This window comes from Lathamus discolor, chromosome 2, assembly GCF_037157495.1.
Source record: "Lathamus discolor isolate bLatDis1 chromosome 2, bLatDis1.hap1, whole genome shotgun sequence".
NCBI classification, from domain to species: domain Eukaryota; kingdom Metazoa; phylum Chordata; class Aves; order Psittaciformes; family Psittacidae; genus Lathamus; species Lathamus discolor.
The window spans coordinates 155891526-155912660 of record NC_088885.1 but is presented as its reverse complement, the minus strand read 5'-3'; the positions used below and the strand labels follow the sequence as shown (position 1 = coordinate 155912660).

At 46.9% G+C, this 21135-nt stretch overlaps 1 protein-coding gene across 4 annotated transcripts in view; it reads left to right on the top strand.

Moving 5' to 3' along the window:
• Window positions 1-21135, top strand: part of TRAPPC9 (trafficking protein particle complex subunit 9) — a 600540-nt gene that overhangs the window by 449794 nt on the left and 129611 nt on the right. Inside the window, exon 22 of one of the 4 annotated variants that reach the window (XM_065669017.1) lies at window positions 18716-18930. The exons of the other annotated variants lie outside the window; for them this stretch is intronic. Within the exon in view, the coding sequence (XP_065525089.1) occupies window positions 18716-18777 (62 nt within the window). The 3' untranslated portion in view covers window positions 18778-18930. Of the gene's footprint in view, window positions 1-18715; window positions 18931-21135 lie in introns of those variants that run through there. 4 annotated transcript variants of the gene reach the window in all.

The following is a 21135-nucleotide window of genomic DNA, read 5'->3' as shown; positions in this document are numbered from 1 at the left end:
AATCCCAGGCACAGCTACAGGTTGGGCAAAGAAGAGATTCAGAGCAGCCCTGCAGAGAAGGACTTGGGGGTGCTGGTCGATGAGAAAATGAACATGAGCCGGCAGTGTGATCTCTCAGCGCAGAAAGCCAACCGTATCCTGGGCTGCATCAAAAGGAGCGTGTCTAACTATTCTATGTTTCTGTGACTTTATGGTACTGTCTACTCCGACTAGCAGCTTCTCAACAACTCATTTGAGATACAGAAAAAAGGGTCACAGCAGGAAGTTTTGAATATTTGCCCAGAGGCAAATTTGGGGTTTTGCCATAGTCGCAATGATTTGCATGGCAGAAAGAAGTTCTCTATAGATGTGATTATCATCACAGCAAAGAGACTGCACTGAGAAGTTTTCTATGGAAGTGAGGAAGTAAGAAACTTTTGGGTACCAAGAGTGCCCTTTTTTCTGATGTATTTTTAGCATTGATCGCTATGTGTTAAGAACAGCAGTGAAATGTTGTGTAGTATATGCCAATTTGTTTTTTTTTTTACAAGGTATAATTTTTTTCTATACCTTCTTAACATGCTGTGTGTGTACCTAAAGCTTCCTGCCTAGCTCAGTTCAAATTCTTTCCAACAATTGGTCCTTCTTCCATCCCTGACTATGCTGTAGTCATTTGTCAGCTCATTTGGGTTTTTTCCTCCATAGTATATCCACCTCAAAGCACTCATCCCATTACTAAGAGCACAATCTGTTATCAAATTTGGTCTTTAAATAGGCAGATACAGTGAATGACTGGCCTGGTTCAGCTCTGTTAATTCATTAACTACACAGATGTAAAGAAGTCGCACAAATATATTACTATTGCAAGTAACACCAGAGTCAAGCCTACAGAAAAGCAAACCCTACCACAGTAATTGGAAGGTTCAGTCCATGTATGGAATTATCAGAGTCAATCAATAGATACTTGAGGTCATATCCTGAAACTCTTAATAGCGGGAAAGTTCATTGTGGGTGAACTTCTTGAAAGTTCTGTCACTTCTTAATCTCAATCCTGTTTCATGAAGAAAATTATTTAAAATTCAATTAGTTGCACTAAGGAGGATGAGGATTAATTGTCTTTGTGGATGAGGCTTTTTGATCTGCCAAATGCTGTTGCAAGAAGCATCACATAAGGCCAAGGAAATTGAAAAGGCACTAAGAAAACAAAAGAGGAAGGAAAAAAAAAAAAAAGCCCATTCTGTGGTTTTTGAGATTCCCTTTTGTAGCATGATTTATTGGTCTCTCAGTTTTGTTTCAGGCTCCAGCTTGGAGGACAGTAGCTTACAGTGCAACCACGTAGTCTGGCTTGACAGAGATGCATGTTAGATCTGTAATGTAGAGAAAGCTGGAAGGAAGGGTGTTGGAGAGTTCAGGGAAATAAGGGAGCTCTTTTTTTTTTTTTTTTCCTTCCTTTCTATCTTGAACTTTTCTTTCTTTTATCCTTCTTTTTTAATGGAGTTTGTTCATAACATCTATGAAGATAGGCTGAGAAAGTTGGGGCTGTTCAGCCTCAAGAACAGAAGGCTGCATGGAGACCTCATAGCAGCCTTCCAGTATCTGAAGGGGGGCTGTAAGGATGCAGGGGAGGGACCATTCATTAGGGACTGTAGTGATAGAACAAGGGGTAATGGGTTAAAACTTAAACAGGGGAAGTTTAGATTGGATATAAAGAAGAAGTTCTTTACTGTAAGGGTGGTGAGGCACTGGAAGGGGTTGCCCAAGGAGGTTGTGAATGTGCCGTCTGTGATGGTGTTCAAGGCCAGATTGGACAGAGCCTTGGATGACATGGTTTAGTGTGAGGTGTCCCTGCCCATGGCAGGGGGGTTGGAACTCGATGATCATAAGGTCCTTTCCAATCCTAACTATTCTATGATTCTATTTGCTGAACTATTTTTCCTTAGGTCATTGAAAGTTTTTATGTGCTTGTCCTCAGTATATTTTTGCGTTGGTTACTGTGTGCATGGAACTCTTACTCTATGTCATCAATTTCTCTTAATGACGAATAAGCCATAAATCAGCAGCAAGATAAACAACTTCCAATAGTATTGCCATGCATTGATATTTATCTTTACAGTGGAAACAAGATGAATTGCAGAAACCCTACCTACACTTGTAACACCTACATGCTTCTTTACTGGTTTTATGCCCATGTTATCTGAAAATGGATTTGGTATTAGAAATGAGCCTTCAAATACTGATAACAATAAAAAGGCATCCCACTGAATTACGGTAAAGTTGTGCCTGTAGGAGTTCGTGCATAATTATCTCTTCTGTACTATAGGTGATATTCATCTCCCTTAATTAGAATTGCCTGAAAGTCCAGGCTCTGTTTACTGTCAGTGGAGTGAGATTAGTAGTCCCAGAGTAATTCTTCCCATTGTACAAGAACTGTCCAAGTTAGGTGGAACAGAGACACATTTAGAAGGTTATTTATCTTCATGAAGTTAGAGAGAATCTTGTTCTTACATGGCTGCAGTTTGAGGAGATGAATCGTATTGACGTGAATGATTATATTAGTACTGCATTGTGCCTTATATGTAGAAGACGTGATAACACTTACTTAATGGGGCAGGTCTGAGGAAGAAGCATATTGTACCTGTCTGAAGAACTCTCCTGTGTCAAAATGCACATGTAGATGCATTAGAAATTAAGGACAGATAATCAACTCTTTTTGTCACAGGCCACTAAGCGTCACTCAACTACACTATTACCAGTCTGAAGACATAAGGGATGTATGTTTCAGTCTTTCAGAAATTCAGCTGGGGGCTTCAGGCGGAAAAGGAGGGAAGAAAAATCCTAGTGCACATGGCCCATGTCAAATTGCTATGTAGCTCCCTCTGAAGACCCTATTCTCTCATCTTCCAGAGAAAGTTAAAAAATCCCAAAGGATGGGAGGCTCAGTCTGTGCTGCAGCATCGTTGTACATTAGAAATAGTGACAGCTGTATCAAATGATGCTTTCCTGGCCCTTTTCTTCCTGGTTTGTGTTAAAATGCAGAACTTGCTGTTGCCTTCCAAGCTGCTTGATGTGAAGCCGCTTTGAGGAGAGGCTGTGGTTGCTCTTTGCAGCTTGCTCTTCCTTCTTGATATGCCTATCATGGCTTTGTATGGGATGAAGAAGTTGGGAGGCAATTCAACTGGAATTGCTTGAAGCAATGGATGATTATGATTTTCCACAGTGATTACAAGTCTTGGCATTGTCAGAGAATAACTCATCCTGGGTTCTTCTGATAAATTGGCTTGATCATGGCTGAGGAACGCTGTATAGCCACAGTAGCTGTGGCAGCGAATCTTTCAGAATCATTGCAAATGTGTTCATCTCCCAATAAAGTGATAGAGGCATTTTTTTTCCCAGTGAAACCTTTGTGATTGATGCCACAGACTGGTTTGGCATGACTAAAAATTCTCTCTGTCCATTTGCATTCAACATCTATTCAGCCTCACAATGTCCCTTTAACGAAACTGTTTAGGAAAATGATTCTATTTTGTGTTAATACTGGTAGGCCAGGGAGGTTCATACTTGTTAAACAAACTGGCTCATGCACTGACCAAATCACTGCTGCAGTACTCTCTTTGAGAAGGCATTTACCACTAAGTGTTTGTTAGCAAAGAAAGAGCCAAAGCTGTTTCTAAACCTTTGCAAATCTAATACAGAGAAGTCCTACCCTAGAATATCTTTTTAGGAGGTGAACTCAGGAGCTGTTAATGTATTGTTAGCAGAGAGAAGAAAATAAAATACATGCTGAAAAGGGAACATAGGATTAAATATAGTAGTTCTGCTGTAGGGGCCCCTTTAGGTGACCAGGAGAAAGAGAGTAAGGTTTGTGATACTCTTTTCTTTCTCTCATTGCCCAGAGAAGTCTTCATGTGCAAAATATTTTTAATCTCTTTTTCTATTTTGAGACTGTTTCGCAAAGTTATTTTTATACATCACAGTATAAACACTGCAGCAGATTTAAGAGGGATTTTGTGTCTGTCAAAATTAAGTGCATCAGTCTGTGTGCGAGGCTGGGAAATGTTAGGAGGCAATCACAGTGGAAAACAAACATACAAAAAAAGGCAAACATCAAGTATGGAATAGTTTTATGTTTCAGATAAGTGACTTTATTCCCAAAGCTGACTAATGACGGAGGAGAGAGAGGTTATTCAGTGGTTATCACAGACGGGGGATGATTGGGGCTTTTGGGTTCTTTTACTTTGGTGACTCATTTTCTGGCCTTTAATGAGTCAAACTCTGTGTCATTGTAGTCTGTAAGAATGAGTGTAGTAAGGATGTGTGTCCCAGAAGCGTTCTGAGCTTTAATTGACATTGGCAAAAGTTTTGGTATTTTTGTTTGAAGGCACTAAAATGAAAATAGCAACACTAGGGGAAGCACCAGCTTTTTCTGTGTGAACATTTCTGTACAGAGCCACACTCTTGTGGACCTAAATATTTTGCCTTTTCTTTGCTATCCCTTGGTTTTTATACTTTATGGATCGTGCAGAAAGCTGAATGTTTCCATTGGTGAATGCAGCAGTGCCACTCATATCTGACATCTGTGTCATCTTCCCATGTTTCTGTTTCTTCCTTCAGTGTGAATGCTTTTACACTGAAATTTAAGATTTATCCAAATTGAGCTTTCTCCTTGACAGTTGTTATAGCTCTGTTTTTGTATATGCTGCCAGGTTTTGGGGAGCGTAAATGTGTTAAGTCCCTCTCCCATGAAATTCTGGGACAAAATCGCATTGATTTTCAGTAGGGCAGGATCAGATTCAATATTAAGAAAACTCCATTTCCTGCTGATAATCTATTTTGGTCTGGAGACAATTTGCAGAGTTGCCTTTAAAACATGTCTAAATCTGATCATCTGCTTGTTTTGTTCTCTCTAAATAACCTGCACAAAAATACATTTATAAGGTTCAGTCCTGCAGATTCTTATCAGTGTTGTGACTGCTCATTCAAAGGTGACTTTTTATAAATGAGGATTACTTCTTAGAATAGAGGCTGGCAGTATCAAGGGCTAAAATTCTCACAGCCATTTGTATTTCAGACAAAATACATAGTCAGCTGACTACATTTGACTGCAGTGAAGCCTGGTAAATAGAAAGCGGATGAATTATTAGTGAGCTCAGCTCAAACAGGAAAGTTTGAAGTGATGCTGAAAGGCAAAAAAAAAAGGTTTTAGGCCTGAATTTGCATTTGCCATGTTGGAGGGCTCTTGGGTTACATGGTCAGTAATACTTAGTGCAACACCAGCCCTATCCTAAGCAGTATTACATTGTATTGCCCATGGCGTGGGGATTGGAACTAGATGATCTTTTAAGGTATCATCTTCCGACCTAAAGTATTCAGTGGTTCTGTGGTATTAAACAGAATATAAACAGGATCTTCAAATGAGTTCCAAATAGGGATTACATAATGCAAAGTAGGGGAGATACTACTAAGGAGGAATAGAAATTGTGAAGCAGCACATGGTTATGGTACACGCTCCAGAAAGAGACACTGAAGTGCTGTGTGTTTCTTGCAACATCCTTGATGAGATTTTGAGAGGTTCAGAGCTGGGCAAACACAAATCACAAGAGAAGAGCTGGCAGAGACACGGGGCCGTATTCAGACTGTTTTTCTCCAGAAGCCTATCTTTAGCATCTGAATTTGAGAAAGTGATCATTGATTCAGGCCACCTACAATCCAGCTCTGCCAGACCAGGCTGTCTGCACTGTCAGTGGAGAAGAGCAGTCATGATACCTGAATTAGCTACTGGGAGCAGATTAATCTGTATACAGCTCTGCATTTAGGAATGGAAGTAAGTTCTTGCACTGTTTAACTCAAGAAAGGTGGTGAAACAGCTGGGGACCTAAAAGCATGGAAGTGTGCATACTGCTTGGCTCTCGTTTCCCTAACTATGGAGGAATGTGAAAATCTGGTTTAATTTGAGGTAAAATTTAAAGGAAAAAATAAAAGGAGAATACAGAAAGTAATGGTGATTTCTCCAGTGCCCCTACATATTTTTGGGCAAGGGTATGAAGTCATGCACAGTGGGAAAATTCTAGGAATTCAGTGGGGAACCTTAAAACAGAAGTGCAGAACAGGACAGCGCTGCAGCAAAAAAGTCCATGTAATTGCAAGCATTGTGTTTAGCTGATGTGGTAATACCAGCAAACCTATTTATCAGGAATCACGTGTTCACTGTTGCTCTTTTTAATATGTTTGGTTGTTATCGAGGTTCTTTTGCATTGTTTTGCCTTTTTGTAGCTGTATTTTGGTTTTAACTCATTGTCATGCTATAAAATTTTAGTGCTAATAATAATTACAGACAGATTTTAGTTTCGATCTATTATGCTTACTGTTCCTTGTTTGGGTTTTTTTCCCCTTCTGTGTCTGGTATGTTGTGCTTAGAATTGCATACAATAATGCCTAATGAATTTCATGAGTGAAAATGTGCAAATAAGAGAGGAGGCAAAGAATAAAGAAAAGGGAGAAAATGAGGATGCCTCAACTCAAACGTGTAGGAAAAGCTAAGAAAATTATAGAAGAAAACCTGTATTACACAATTCTCTGCATATCTCTGACAAAGATGATTTTAGCCTCTTGATTTAGGAAAAAAAAATTATTTGGAAGTTAGTGGGTGGCTTTTCTAATGGCTCAGTGGGTTTTGGCTGACTAATACTTTGACTCTTAAAGAGTATGAGCAAAGTACTGTTGTTATCTGTCAGGGACGACATGATTGCTCTGCCCAAGAATTAAGCAATGTTTAGGATGGAATTCACTTGGCTGGATGTTGGGTGGCTATATCTGAGCTTATGCAAAACCTATGGGAAACCTCATCAGATTTTTTTTTTCCCTCTGGAGTGAGGTCCCTGAGGTCATGAAAGTGAATGCTGTCAATCTCTCAGTCTCAGATTGCTTCAGATAGGCACAAAATATGTGCCTGGTTTTAAATGGTGTAACGTAATGAGACTTCTTCCAACCCTAACTACTCTATGATTCTATTGTAGTGATAGGACAAGGGGTGATGGGGTCAAACTTCAATGGGGGAGGTTCAGGTTAGATATAAGGAGGAAGTTCTTTACTGTGAGGTTGGTGAGGCACTGGCACAAGTTGCCCAAATAAGTGGTGAATGCTCCATCCCTGGCAGTGTTCAAGGCCAGGTTGGCCAGAGCCCTGGATGACATGGTCTAGTGGAAGGTGTCCCTGCCCATGGCAGGGGCTTGGAACTGGATGATCTTAAGGTCCTTTCCAACCCTAACTATTCTCTGATACTTCTGATTCCCACCACTGTAAATGGAAGGAATAAAGTAGATCAGAAAGTTCCATTCAGCTGAGAGCAAGGAATTGTGACAACAGAGATGGTTCTGGAATGAGCCTGTAGGCAAATGGTTTGTATCCAAGCCTTGACCATTGTTAAGAAATAGTGCTGAACTTCTTTCAAAAGGAGAAAAGAATGAATGGCATTTACAGTACTGCTCTCACTTTCCAGGCAGAAAAAAAGCCAACCTTGTCAGGCAGTGAAACAAAGAAAGATCAAAAAAGCTCTTTCTCATTTGGGTTTGTTATCAAGACAGAGGTTGCTGTCAAGAAACCCTAAGGACTTTTGGTATTGATTTTACATGGAAGGTTTGAGCAGTTTGGTGAAAGATGGTGGCAAGTAAAATACATTTAATGATACATGGAGTCAGAGCTTAAAAGTCTCACTGGAGTTCTGTATGTCTTCTTTTTCTTCCTGACTGGGCCAGCATCTCTGCCTGGGAGTGTAAAGCAGGCAGCTAATGTCTTCCAAGCAAATGCCAAAATATCTTTTGTCAACCCAGTGGATGTAATGACTGGTATTTCAGAAATCAGTTTGTGCACTGTGTGGGTGCACATTGTGTTCATCCGTAAGTGTAGAAAAGACCAATTGAATATGTGCAGTATTAAGTAAGACTTCCAGATTCTGTCCTCAACAACTTCCCAACATGAGCAGCTGGATGTTTCCCACTAAATTCACTGGCTGACGATGTTGCTATTTGCAATGCACAAACACATCTTTCACTCGGCATTTTCCTATGCTGGCTTTGATTTCTACTTTAGTATCATGGAGAGCATGACACTGTAACTCACTTTCTCAACTCAGTCAATACGTGAAGAGAAATACCACTCAGAGGTCATAACATGCTGTTCCATCTTCTCTGTCCTGCCCTATATCATCGGCTGGATTTGCAAATAGGGTCACAGACATAAATGTTACATGGGGGCTAGAAGGAAGGAATTACAGTACCAGGTCAGAACAGTTGTCTGCTTCATCTAGGATTATGTCTGGCAGAGTTGGCACCATGGCCCTCAGGAAAAGGAGTGTACTGGAGAGCAAGATGAATGGTGATTTTGTGCCTTCATATCGCTGTGTTAAGGACATATTGAAAAGGACAAGAATTCACACATGGACTAGCCTGTGGCAATCTGCCCTGTAGCATAACTTTGTGGGAGCAAAACAAAAATGAAAGTGTGTGATCTTTCCTCTCTGGAAAGAAAGAGAGTAAATGTGCTTGCATTTTTGTCTTTCCATCTCTTTCTTCCCTGTCTCCCCCAGGGTCTTTTGAATTTGTTCACTAATTTTGCATGCAATTTGGTTAAGAGGTAGAGAGCTCAGTGACAATGAAATTCCTGCAAATCCATGAAATTTAGGGAGAGGAGAAAGACTTCATAGACACTAAGAAGCAAACTGCAGTCTGGGCAAAATCCTTTGCAGGCACCACCAAACCCACATCAAGGTAAAGATGTCCTTTGGAAGGCGCTACTGGAGGTCTCTAGTCCTGTCTCTACTCAAAGCACCGAACTATGTTAGACTCAGATTTGCCTGGGCTGAGTCTCAACCACTGCTGAGGCTGGAGATTTGACAGCTGCCCCAGATGAGCACTCTTCTGCAAGTGAAGAATCTTTTCTTGACATCCAAGCTGAACCTCCATCCTGGGGCCATTTGCCCATGATTGAGAATCATTTGTCTTTACAACTTTATCATCATTTTTACAGCTTCCATTGGGGTAGTGTTAGCCCAGAATTTGAGGCCCCTCAGCCTTCTCTGCACAAAACAAGCTGATGTTGAGTCAGTCAACAAGAAAAATGAGCTGTAGACAACCAGTATCCTCAGAATTACTTTTCTTTCTTTATAAATGGGCAGATAGAAGGATGAGAATTAGATATTTCTGCACTTCCTACAAAAATGTATAAATACAGCACTGCAATGCACTGAGCTCTACTTTCTTCTTGAAGAGTAACAACTATTGCTACAAGAACAACTACAACTGCTTTCTTTCCAAACAAATCATGAAGTATCTTACCTTATGTCAGCATTAAAGAACAGGAATCAGTCATCTCTCTGCCAGTGTTATGTTTCATGAGAAGCTCAGGTACTCTCCTGAGTAAATAACTTCAGAATTGAAAACTTCTTATTGTTTTACTATTTCTGCATTACGCTATTTCCCTTTTATTATTTTATAAAGATTTGAAACAGCAGTTGGTGCACAGAAAAATCAAGGTGTCAAGAAAACTGGATAATGGAAAAGAAATCTAGAAACTTGCAATATTTCCCATTAAATGTCAATTTACAGTGTTTGGGCCAGCAATGCGCAAGGATTTAGTAACTGTGTCTCACTGCAACCTAAGAACTGAAAACAGTAATTTTTAACATAGGGGTTGACTCTGGAGAGAAGTTGTCAAAGCAGCTGCAGGTAGGTTAACCCTCAGAGAAGGCTCCTGTAGCCCAAGAAACACAGAATCCTTCTTTGAGAATATGGTTAAAAGACCATGGTTGTTATTTAATAGAATCTATGAAAGTCTGAGCATGTGGGTTCCAGAGCTAACTCCAACTCTGCCTTTTCGTATGCTTCTGTAAAATAGCCACGGCCTGAGGTGCACTAGCCAGAGGTATTTGTGACAGATTGTCTTGTGGATGTGCTATGAGTAGAGAATGTCCTTAAATTGTCTACCCTTTTAAAACTGCAGTTATAGGGTCTTCTATGAAATGAACAAATTAGTTTTATTTCAGGACATTGGCAATTCTGCAAAAATTGGTCTTTTGACAAAGCCTGTTTTTATTAAAAACATTTTATGCTCTTCATTTTTAATGTGGTGCTCCTCTGTTTCTAGATGGTCTCTGGCTCTCAAATCCACTAGGAGACAAACTTAAAAACTCTTAAGTTGTGGAAGGAACCAGTCATCAAAGCCACTTTTGTGCACTTTTTTCCCCCTTTTTTTAAGTGAAGGTCTTAATCCCATTTAAAAGAAGTAGTGATCAGCCAGATGTGACTTCAGCTGCAGAAGTCCCGCCATCCCATCCTGAGCCAGGACACCTCCGGAGTTAGAAATCATGATTTATTTCAAATAAACCATGGGAACACTGCCGGCAAAAAGTCTCCTAGGGGGGTTTCCTGCTCCTTTCCAGTGCCTGTGAAGGAAAGTACGGGGCAGCAGCACACCGTTGGGGTCACCACCAGCCCGGAGCAAGGGAAGGCATTCCCAGAACATGGGCCACATTTATAAATGAAGTTCTATGTTTTCATTTTTTCCCCTGCCCCTGCTTAAAAAGTCTTAAAACTTCAGAGTGCAAGACTATAGTACAGAAACCTCCTGCAGCCCCGGCCCCTCACAGGTAGGAGCGGCAGTCATGCAGTTTGTGGCATCCATAGGAAACATTCTGGTACAGTCTGGGAAGGCTGAGGACTCTTAGAGATGAGGCAGCCAATGCATTAATATGAGTGAAGCTGAAATAAAAAGAGGATGGCATGCAAGGATAGAATCATAGAATAGTTATGGTTGGAAAGGACCTCAAGATCATCTAGTTCCAACCCCTCCCGCCATGGACAGGGACAACTCACACTAGACCATCCCACCCAAGACTTCGTCCAACCTGGCCTTGAAAACCGCCAGGGATGGAGGACTCACAACCTCCCTGGGCAACTGATTCCAGTGCCTCACCACACTAACAGGGAAGAATTTCCTCCTTATATCCAGTCTAAACTTCCCCTGTTTAAGTTTTAGCCTGTTACGCCTTGTCCTGTCACTACAATCCCTGATGAAGAGTCCCTCCCCAGCCAGGGAGGGGTGCTGGTTGATGAGTCCTCCACCAGGACTTGGGGGTGCTGGTCGATGAGAAAATGAACATGAGCCTGTAGTGTGCGGTTGCAGCCCAGAAAGCCAACCGTATCCTGGGCTGCATCAAAAGGAGCGTGACCAGCAGGTTGAAAGAGGTGATCCTGCCCCTCTGCTCTGCTCTTGTTAGACCTCACCTGGAGTATTGTGTGCAGTTCTGGTGTCCTCAACATAAAAAGGACATGGAACTGTTGGAACAAGTCCAGAGGAGGGCCACGAGGATGATCAGGGGACTGGAGCACCTCCCGTATGAAGACAGGCTGAGGAAGTTGGGGCTGTTCAGCCTGGAGAAGAGAAGGCTGCGTGGTGACCTCAGAGCAGCCTTCCAGTACCTGAAGAGGGCCTATAGGGATGCTGGGGAGGGACTCTTCGTCAGGGACTGTAGTGACAGGACAAGGGGTAACGGGTTAAAACTTAAACAGGGGAAGTTTATATTGGATATAAGGAGGAAATTCTTTCCTGTTAGGGTGGTGAGGCACTGGAATCAGTTGCCCAGGGAGGTTGTGAGTGCTCCATCCCTGGCGGTGTTCAAGGGCAGGTTGGATGAAGCCTAGGGTGGGATGGTTTAGTGTGAGGTGTCCCTGCCCATGGCAGGGGGGTTGGAACTAGATGATCTTGAGGTCCTTTCCAACCCTAAGTATTCTATGATTCTATGATTCTATGTTTACTACAGTTCCTCAGCCAAGCATGTTTCCTGTTGAGAAAGTCTAGCCAGAGCTGTCTGGTTAGGCTTGTCTACAAACAAGGATTCATAGCAAAGCATTTTGTGGGGGCATGGGAGAGGGAGGGATGGCAGGAGGCAGGGAGGGAAAGAGGCAAAACCCCATTCTCATCTACCTGAAAGCTGGATATAACAGCAGGGAGAGTTCTTTGGGATTAGGAAACTCCACAGACCACTTAAGTGAAGAGATCTGATCTTGTGATAGTTACATTTGCACAAGAAGAAGAGCAGCTTTTACCCTAATTAGTACTTTCCACAGATGTGACACTGAACTGAACTCTTAAAAGAGCACCAGATTTGCCCCTCTGCCACCATGCTCACTAAACTAGGCGATGAGGATAGGGTATTGCTTATAGCCTTATCCAGAGGTGAAACAGAGCTGAAGCATGTCAGAAGTCACTGGCACCGCGGTTCATGATTTTGGGGGTTGTGCCGTGAGGGCCAGGCCGGCTGTGTTGGTGTGTGCAGGAGGTCGATCTGCAGGAGGTGCTGCTGAACTCTAGGGGAAGTAAAATGCTCTGGGCCCAGTCCCTGAAGCTGCATGTTGAGAAAGGCAGAGGAGGAGAAGGAAGCGAACCGAGGAGCCTGGAATCTCCCAGTCCAGAGATGAAGGGCCACCTTTATTATGCCAATAGAGGGGGATCACGGTGGTCGCTCAGAGACGAAACACGGTTGCCCCACCGAGGTGTCCAGGCCGTGCGTTGGGAGTTTGGGCCCGATGTTGCAAGTGGGAGTTGTCTCGCACGCACGCGGGCCTAGCGGGGATGGAGCCGCTGCCGCTTTCCAGTGCTGCGGAGTCAGAGGATGCTGCCGATGGGCGATTCTTGCTGGTTCTGGGGCTGCTGGTCTCAGGTATTGGCGAGCACTGGGACAGCCCCTCACTGCCTGGCGTGTGGGTGCTCTAACGGCGTCTTCTGCGCCTCGTGCTGGGAGTTTGGGCCCGGCGTTGCGAGCGGGAGCGGTCTTGCACCCGCACGGGCCTGGTGGATCTTGAGGCGCTGCCTCTTTGTCGTGCTCTGGAGCCACGGGATGATGCTGATGGCCGCTGCCTGGTGGTGCTGCAGCTGCGGGTCTCAGGTGATGTGGAGCACTGGGAGAGCCTTGGCACCGCCTGGCTGCGGGTATTGCTCGCAGTGCGTGTTGCTGGCGGTCGGCTTCTCTCCTGCAATCTTCTAGGCCGCGTGTAGGGTGTCTGGGTGTGACGGGCGCACCGGGTTTGGTGTCGCTGTCGGTCAGGCCCAGGGGGGCTGGAGCGGCCGCTGCCCTCACACACTGGGAAACTGTGGCATGGTGCTGATGGCATGGGGCTGCTGCTGCTGGGGCTGCTGGACTCCTGTGCCTGAGCTTCCAGAGACTGCCGCGATGATGCTGGGCCGGCAGTGCTTGGACCAGCAAGCTCTGACCTGGCACTGGAGGCTACAAGGGAAAGCAGGAAGGATAAGGGCTTGGCTCCCAGGCCTGGGACAGGGTAGGCCAGAGCGGTGCCCCATCCCTCCTGGAGCAGACTGGCTCTGCCAAGCCCACACCAGGCACCCGCTGCCCGGCCTTGCCTGGCCCCTGGCCCCAGCCCCAGAGCACCCGGGGGCTTTGACACTTACAGGTGACCGAGCCAGCACAGCTGTCACACTCCCATCTGGCCTCATGGCTGCTCCCCAGGTTGGAGCAGTGCCTGTGAGTGCCCACAGCAGCGCAGGAGCAGCACAGGAACAGCTGCCAGGGCCTGGGGAAAGAAATGGGCTCATGTCTCTAAGGATAAAGTGCCCACAGCACGGGACTGTCCAGCAGAGCTCTTGTTCTCAGCCCTTCTGCTTCGAGCCCTTGCTGAGACAGAGATCCCAGCCGAGCCTCGGGGTGCCTCTTTGGCAACTTACCCGTCTGGCTCTGCCACCCCTCTGCCTCCTGGACAAAGGCACTCCGTGGCATCGCATCTCCTGTGCCTCTGGTACAGTTCTGCGTATGCGTTGTTGTCTTCCCATGACGCTTGTCTGAGGGAGAAAGGAAACTTGATGAGCTCCTGCTGCCACAGCATAAGTTGTATGCAGGGTCTCCCCGCTCTTCTTTCCCCACGCCCTATTTCCAACTCCTGCATGGAGCTAAAGCCTAGGCCTGGGGCTCAGCGGAGAGCCATAACTGCGGGGGCAGGTCTAGATGTGGCACAGTGCTGGCCAGGAGGACACCAACCTGACGGGGATTCGGATCCCCATGAAGAGCATTTCTGTTAGAAACGATTTTGTATTTTGACAGAGAGGGCACTGCAAGGAAAACATGCCGGCATGCATAGCCTGTCCCTGCAGGAGAAACAGAGAGAGCGTGAGTGAGGCTCTGGCGCTGCTGAGAGCCTGCCGCTCCCGGAGCAAGGGAACAGCTCCTACCTGGATGCAGGCCCTGTGGAACCAGGCATGTGTGCATGCTGGGCACACCATGGTCCCATAGGTGGTTCTGCCTTCAACAGGGTCCATGCAGATGAGGCAGTTGGTGTCCTCTGGAGCCGCCAGCTCTTGCTGCTGTGGGCGGTGCTCCCAGCAGAAGGAACTGGGGGAAGAGGGAAGGGATGGGTGAGATGAGAAGCGCTGGGTCCTTCCCTGGTGATGGGGAGAAGGGTAGAGGGGGTACCTGTAGGGCTGGAGGTAACGGGTGACGCATTCACCCTCCACGGCACAGGGGAGATGGAACCTGCGGTCGCAGCCCATCCCCTGGCAGGCGATGGTGGCCCCCCTCTCGCCACACACAAAGCAGACCTGGAAAGAGCAGAGCAGCCCCCATCAGCGGCAGCCTCAGGGTCTCCACAGCCAGACCCACACCTCGGGGCAGGGTGCAGGATGTGGCCCCAGCTGGATCACAGGCCACAGATCCACGTGGCAGAGCAGGCTCCTGTGCTGGAGCCTGTGTGGAGCTGCTGGGAGCAAGACTTCTGTCCCAGAGCTGGGCGGAAAGGCTGGGATTCCGTTCTTGGCATCTGCGCTAAGCTCCCGCAAACCTCTCCTCCCACCAATCACCCTGATCATCTCAGGTCCTCACCATCTGGGCTGCCTGGTCGACTGCACGTTGGATATCCGTACAATAAAATAACGTCTGTTCTTCCCGTTGGGTCCCTCGTGGACGAAGGTCACTGGCAAAAAACTGCAGAAGAGCAGAGACAAGGAGCAGATGAGGGGCATGTGGCAGGGCAGGTGCGTTGCAAAGATGAAACCAGCCCCAGAGGAACTCACCAGGCAAAAGCGATGGGCCCAGAGGTATTGATAATTCACTATTGGCCCGCAGATGTCCGGGTCTGCCTCTGCACGGCGACACAGCACGCATGCTGGAGGGGAGAGAGCAAATGCCACTGAGACTGAGCACCTCTGTGGGGCCAGGGATGCGTCCCTGAGGGATTGCCCCCAAGGGCTGCTCTGTCCCTGCCTAGCCGGCTGCTGAGCAGGGCTGGAAGCCTTGGAGAGGAAAGGGCACTGCAGGCATGGGTGTCCCGGAGGCTGCGCACTGCCCAGCCCTGGACCCGCTTGCCAAGCAGAGGAGCGGCCCTCCCCCACGGTGGCTTTGGAGCTCCTGCCTCCCCCTGCCAACGCTCCCGGTCCACGCCGACAGCCTCAGGAGTCCCTCTGCCAGGCTGTAGGAGGGGGACTTTGCTCTTACTCTGCTCCATGGAGTCGGGTGTCCTACACCTCCTTGCGGACGTGTCAGACATCAAAGGTGGGCGTTTGGAGAGTCCCTGTCCCAGCAGCGCTGGGCCTTCTTCTCCAAATGCTCCTCTGCTACCTCTGAGGGAGAAGAGAGACGCGGGTGGGCTTGCAGCACAGGCCCAGAGCCCTGCGGTGTGGAGCCCCCTCTCCTCCCTCGGCAGCCCCCCGAGAGCCCTGTCCCTGCCCTCTACTCCCCGCACCTCACCAGGTCGCAGCGATGCACTGTGCCCTGCGTTCCCCTTTTTATAGGCCTGCCCCCGCCCCCGGTCACAGTGGCCTCTGTGACGTCAGCACCGCTGGCCCGCGTGCGCCCCAAGTACGGGCAGGGGCACCCTCGGCCACACAGCACCCGCTGTGACACGGCCACTACCTCACAGGGCTGGCTGTGGAGCGCACAGGCAGGGACCCGAGCCCTTGGCACCCACGTCACCGGGGCGGCTGCTCCACCTGCAAGTGCAGACTCAAGGGCCAGCTTAGGGGCACAGTTTCCTGGTGAACTTGGCAGCGTTAGCTTAACGGTTGGACGCGATGCCCTTCACGGCCTTCTCCAACCTAGATGATTCCTGTGGCTCTCATTACCATTCCACTATTACTTTATCACCATTTGCTTACGCTATGATTTTCCTTCAGTCGTCGGTTCCTTACCATATGATCACCGTTTCAACACCATTTGATCGTCGCTTCATCATGAAGAAAGCCCTTTTAATTAACCCACCAAGGATGACTTCCCTGAATAATTCGCCCGCAACACCAGGACAAACACCAGACCGTGTCTGGAGCACAAGTGGAGTAGAAGAAAAGGAATGATGGAATAGTTTGGGTGGGATGGACCTTCAAAGGTCCACTTAATGGCTGGGGTACTGTTTGTCCCTAAAACTAGAGAAGCCGCTGTTGGTTGTGGCAGTCATCAAGACTGCATTAAACTCATGCGGTGAGCGCAGCTAAGAGAGGCAGCCAACAGACGAGTAGTTTCTCTGCTTTCCTTTGAGATCTCCTGGAAACTTCTAGGGCTGCTGGAGAAGTGGGAACTCTTCAAGGGTTCTCAGGGGGCTGGCTGCAGCTGGGAAGGGATAAGAACAGGAGGCCTGTGTTCCAGCAGGCTCTAGCAACTTGCAATGAGCTCTGCCAGCTATGCCTGATCAGAAGGTGCTTTGAGCTTTTTTCCTTCTCCAGCTGACTCCTAGTTTGGGAAGATCATCACCCTTTCAGCAGGTGCTGTGGAGAAGCCTATACAGCTGCTGGCCTTAAAATGCAGCTCCCAGAGGTGGCGGTTGATGCAGTAGTCGAGGAAGAGATTAGTTCTTCTCCAGGACCCTGAAGTTACAAAAGCCTGAGCCCGTAGCTGTACTGAAGAACGTGATGGAAGTCTGTGCTTATCAGGCTGGGAAATGAAGATTTTCATGGTGGCATAGGCAGGAGCTTGTGAGTTCTGGCCTCAGGAGGAAGGCTTCTGCTCCACCTGCATATACGCAACTACGGAATAGCTTCAGTTCCGTGGGAGCGGATGCGGGGCTGGAGCTCTGTCCAATAAAGCCTCTGAGCCTGAGGAGGAAGGCTGGTGGCAGTGGGTGACTGTGAGGGATGGAGTCTTCATCTGTTAACCCAGCCTGTGTGCTAGGGGATGTTTTGTGCTTACCGAGGGCTCAGATCTCGGATGTTGTAGACACACTGGTTGGGCTTGCCCAGCCCCTGGGCTATTACTCACTTCAGGTGAGCATCAGTGATACAGTCAGTGGCACCTGGAGCATATGAGTTATGGCAATCAGTTTTCACAGGTCATGGTTGAGGACATGTGGCCCAGATGGTTTTCTCGTTCATGGGCAGGGCTAGAGAAGGAGTGGACAGACCTTGTAGGTCTGCAAATATCTGCATATTTGGTGTCAACAGCAAGGACTGGGCTTTTATGACTATGGGATCTCCTTTGGGGATCAAAGGTGCCTACAAAGAAATGTCACCTTCCTGATCAAGTGGGGCAAAGCCATCACAGGACTGACAGGAGAGGGCAGTGAGGAACCACAGCAGGTTTTGCATATTATATGAGGGAACTTGGCCATGGGACCAAACGATGAGCCGGCTGGGAGCTGCTAGGTCGTACTCAGAGAGCAGACCAATGGAGGTGATGCTGCGGTGGGTGTTCACCACAGACCACCAGATCAGAAAGAAGGAGATGACTCCTTCTTCAGGCAATGGGAAGAAGCCATCCCAGAGGAGACAGGGATCAGGGGATTTTATCCATGTGTCTAAATATCTGATGGGAGGATACAGAGCCAGAGCCAGACTTCTTTGTGGTATCCAGTCAAAGGGCAAGAGGATATGGGCACAAGTTGAAATTTAGGAAATGCCATTAATAAAAACCCCCAAATGCACAGCTTTTCACAAGGTGGGTGTGTGAAAACTGGCAGTGACTGCCCAGAGAGGTTGTGGCCTCTCCATCCTTGCAGCTCCTCAAAGCTTGCTGGACATGGCCCTGGGCAACATGCTCTAGCTGACCCTGCTTTGAGCTGAGGTTGAACTAGGTGATCCTCAGAGGTACCTACCAGCATCAGTGATTCTGCAGCTCTGTGGGAATCCACAGTCCTTCTTTTCCTTTACATCAGTGAGGAACAAGGTACCTGATTTCTGGTGATGTGCATGGAGTTTATGTGGAGACAAGAAGCGGGAATGATTTGCAGCACAGCTTTCCCGAAGCATATTTGCTTTTTGGGAGTGAAATAATCTACCTTGAATTGCTTAATTCCTTGCAATAAAAGAAACCACAAGGCTGACCTGCAAATTACAGAGACTTTTTTACATTATCTGGAATTCATTGGTTTTTCTGACAATTTTATTTTAGTCTAGTATATTTTTCTAATGTCTTCCTATGCCAGAGGGTAGTGGAGGCTTGAAATGTTAGAAGGATATCAACATCATGCGGGAGTAGGATTATTTTGAGGCCAGAATATAGGCTATAACTAAGAATAATGGGATAAGATGAGGGTGGGAGCATTTAGACTGACACTTAAGGAGCGTTGTCAGTAAGATCCATTGAACTGTGAAGGTATTTCCTACAGAATATGGTGAAAGTCTCATAAATCTGAAGTTGCAATGACACATATTAGAAAAATTACTATACGTGGAGCAATCAGACTTACTTATAATTGGAGATTACCTCTCTTTTCAAACTAAATTTTGGCTATTTCTCCTCTTTTGCTCTATCCAGCCTCTTCAGCGGAACTGGACAGAATTTATGGTGAAAAAAACGTATGCTGTATTTGTATATAGGATTACCTGAGTAAACTGTACTGCAAAAGATAATCTGTAACTTTTCCCAGTGGAGCCAAGAAACCACCAAAGCTCTGATTTTTCTCCATTGCTAACTGCTGGGGAGAGGAATGATGTGACTGTTCCCTTCCTTGCTACCCAGTGACTTAATAAAACTATGTTTTCATAGCTAATAGAATTTTTGAGACAAAAATTGCAGAATAAGAGATCTCTTCCTTGAATGGCTACAATGGCGTCAATAATATGGTGAAAGTCGATTTGAATAGCTAATTGGAGAAGTGTGCCTTTCTGAAGTGCCGAGTTTGATTCTCTGTGGGAACTAGGGTTATGATGATGAAAGTGAGGTGTGGTAGCACCTAGATGCGGTGAGGCAATATAGGCCCACTGTTGAACGAGGTGTGTGCCCTGGAGACAGGGGATTTAAAGAAGGCAGAGGTGCTGAATGCCTTCTTTGCCTCTGTCTTTACTCCTGCAGACTCTCCCCGGAGGCCCAGGATTCCTGTAGGACAAAGGAGGAGTTTGCTTTGGTAGAGGAGGATTGGGTTAGGGATCAGTTAAGCGGTCTAGACATCTATAAATCAATGGGCCCAGATGGAATACACCCACGGGTGCTGAGGGAGCTGGCGGAGGTCATTGCTCGGCCACTCTCCATCATCTTTGGTAAGTCGTGGGAAACAGGAGAGGTGCCTGAGGATTGGAGGATGGCAAGTGTCACGCCAGTCTGTAAGAAGGGCAAAAAAGAGGACCCGGGTAATTATAGACCGGTCAGCCTTACCTCCATCCCTGGAAAGGTGATGGAACAACTTATTCTTGACACCATCTCTAGACATATCAAGGATGAGGGGGTCATTAAGAGCAGCCAACATGGTTTTACCAAGGGGAAGTCATGTTTGACCAACCTTATAGCCTTCTATGAGGAAGTAACTAGGTGGAGGGATGATGGTAGAACAGTAGATGTGGTTTTTCTTGATTTCAGTAGGGCATTTGATACTGTCTCCCACAGCATCCTCACAGATAAGCTGAGGAAGTGTGGGCTTGATGATCAGGCAGTGAGGTGGATCAAGAGCTGGCTGAAGGGAAGAAGGCAGAGAATTGTGGTCAGTGGGGCAGAATCTAGCTGGAGGTCTGTGACTAGTGGAGTACCTCAGGGGTCGGTGCTGGGACCAGTGCTTTTTAGTATTTTCATCAACGACCTGGATGAGGGAACTGAGTGTACCCTCGGCAAGTTTGCTGATGACACAAAACTAGGAGGAGTGGCTGACCCACCAGAAGGCTGTGCTGCCATTCAGCGAGACCTGGGCAGGCTGGAGAGTTGGGCGGGGAGAAATTTGATGAAATTCAACAAGGGCAAGTGTAGAGTCTTGCATCTGGGGAAGAACAACCCCATGTACCAGTACAGGTTGGGGGTTGACATGCTGTACAGAAGTGAAGGGGAAAGGGACCTGGGGGTCCTGGTGGATAGGAGGATGACCATGAGCCAGCAATGTGCCCTTGTGGCCAAAAAGGCCAATGGCATCCTAGGGTGTATTAGAAAGGGTGTGGTTAGTAGGTCAAGAGAGGTTCTCCTCCCCCTCTATTCTGCCTTGGTGAGGCCGCATCTGGAATATTGCGTCCAGTTCTGGGCCCCTCTGTTCAAGAAGGACAGGGAATTGCTTGAAGGAGTCCAGCGCAGAGCCACAAGGATGATTAAGGGAGTGGAACATCTCCCTTATGAGGAGAGGCTGAGGGAGCTGGGTCTCTTTAGCTTGGAGAAGAGGAGACTGGGGGCTGACCTCATTAATGTTTACAAATATGCAAAGGGTGAATGTCAGGATGATGGAGCTAGGTTTTTTTCAGTGATGTCCAGTGACAGGACAAGGGGCAATGGGTGTAAAGTGGAGCGCAGGAGGTTCCATGTAAACATCAGGAAAAACTTTTTTACTGTGAGAGTGACAGAGCACAGGAACAGGTTGACCAAGGGGGTTGTGGAGTCTCCTACGTTGGAGATATTCAAGGCCCGCCTGGACAAGTTCCTGTGTGATGTACTCTAGGTTACCCTGCTCTTGCAGCGGGGTTGGACTAGATGATCTTTTGAGGTCCCTTCCAACCCTGGGGATTCTGTGATCTGAGCCCCCGTGACTGTCAACAGTACATAGAATCACAGAATCAACGAGGATCGCTAGAATCAACTAGACCTTTAAGATCATCAAGTCCAAGCTTTAGCCTAGGACTGCCAAGTCCACCACTGATGCTGCCCCTTGAGAAAGGCAGAGGAGGAGGAAGCGAACCGAGGAGCCTGGAATCTCCCAGTCCAGAGATGAAGGGCCGCCTTTATTATGCCAATAGAGGGGGATCACGGTGGTCGCTCAGAGACGAAAC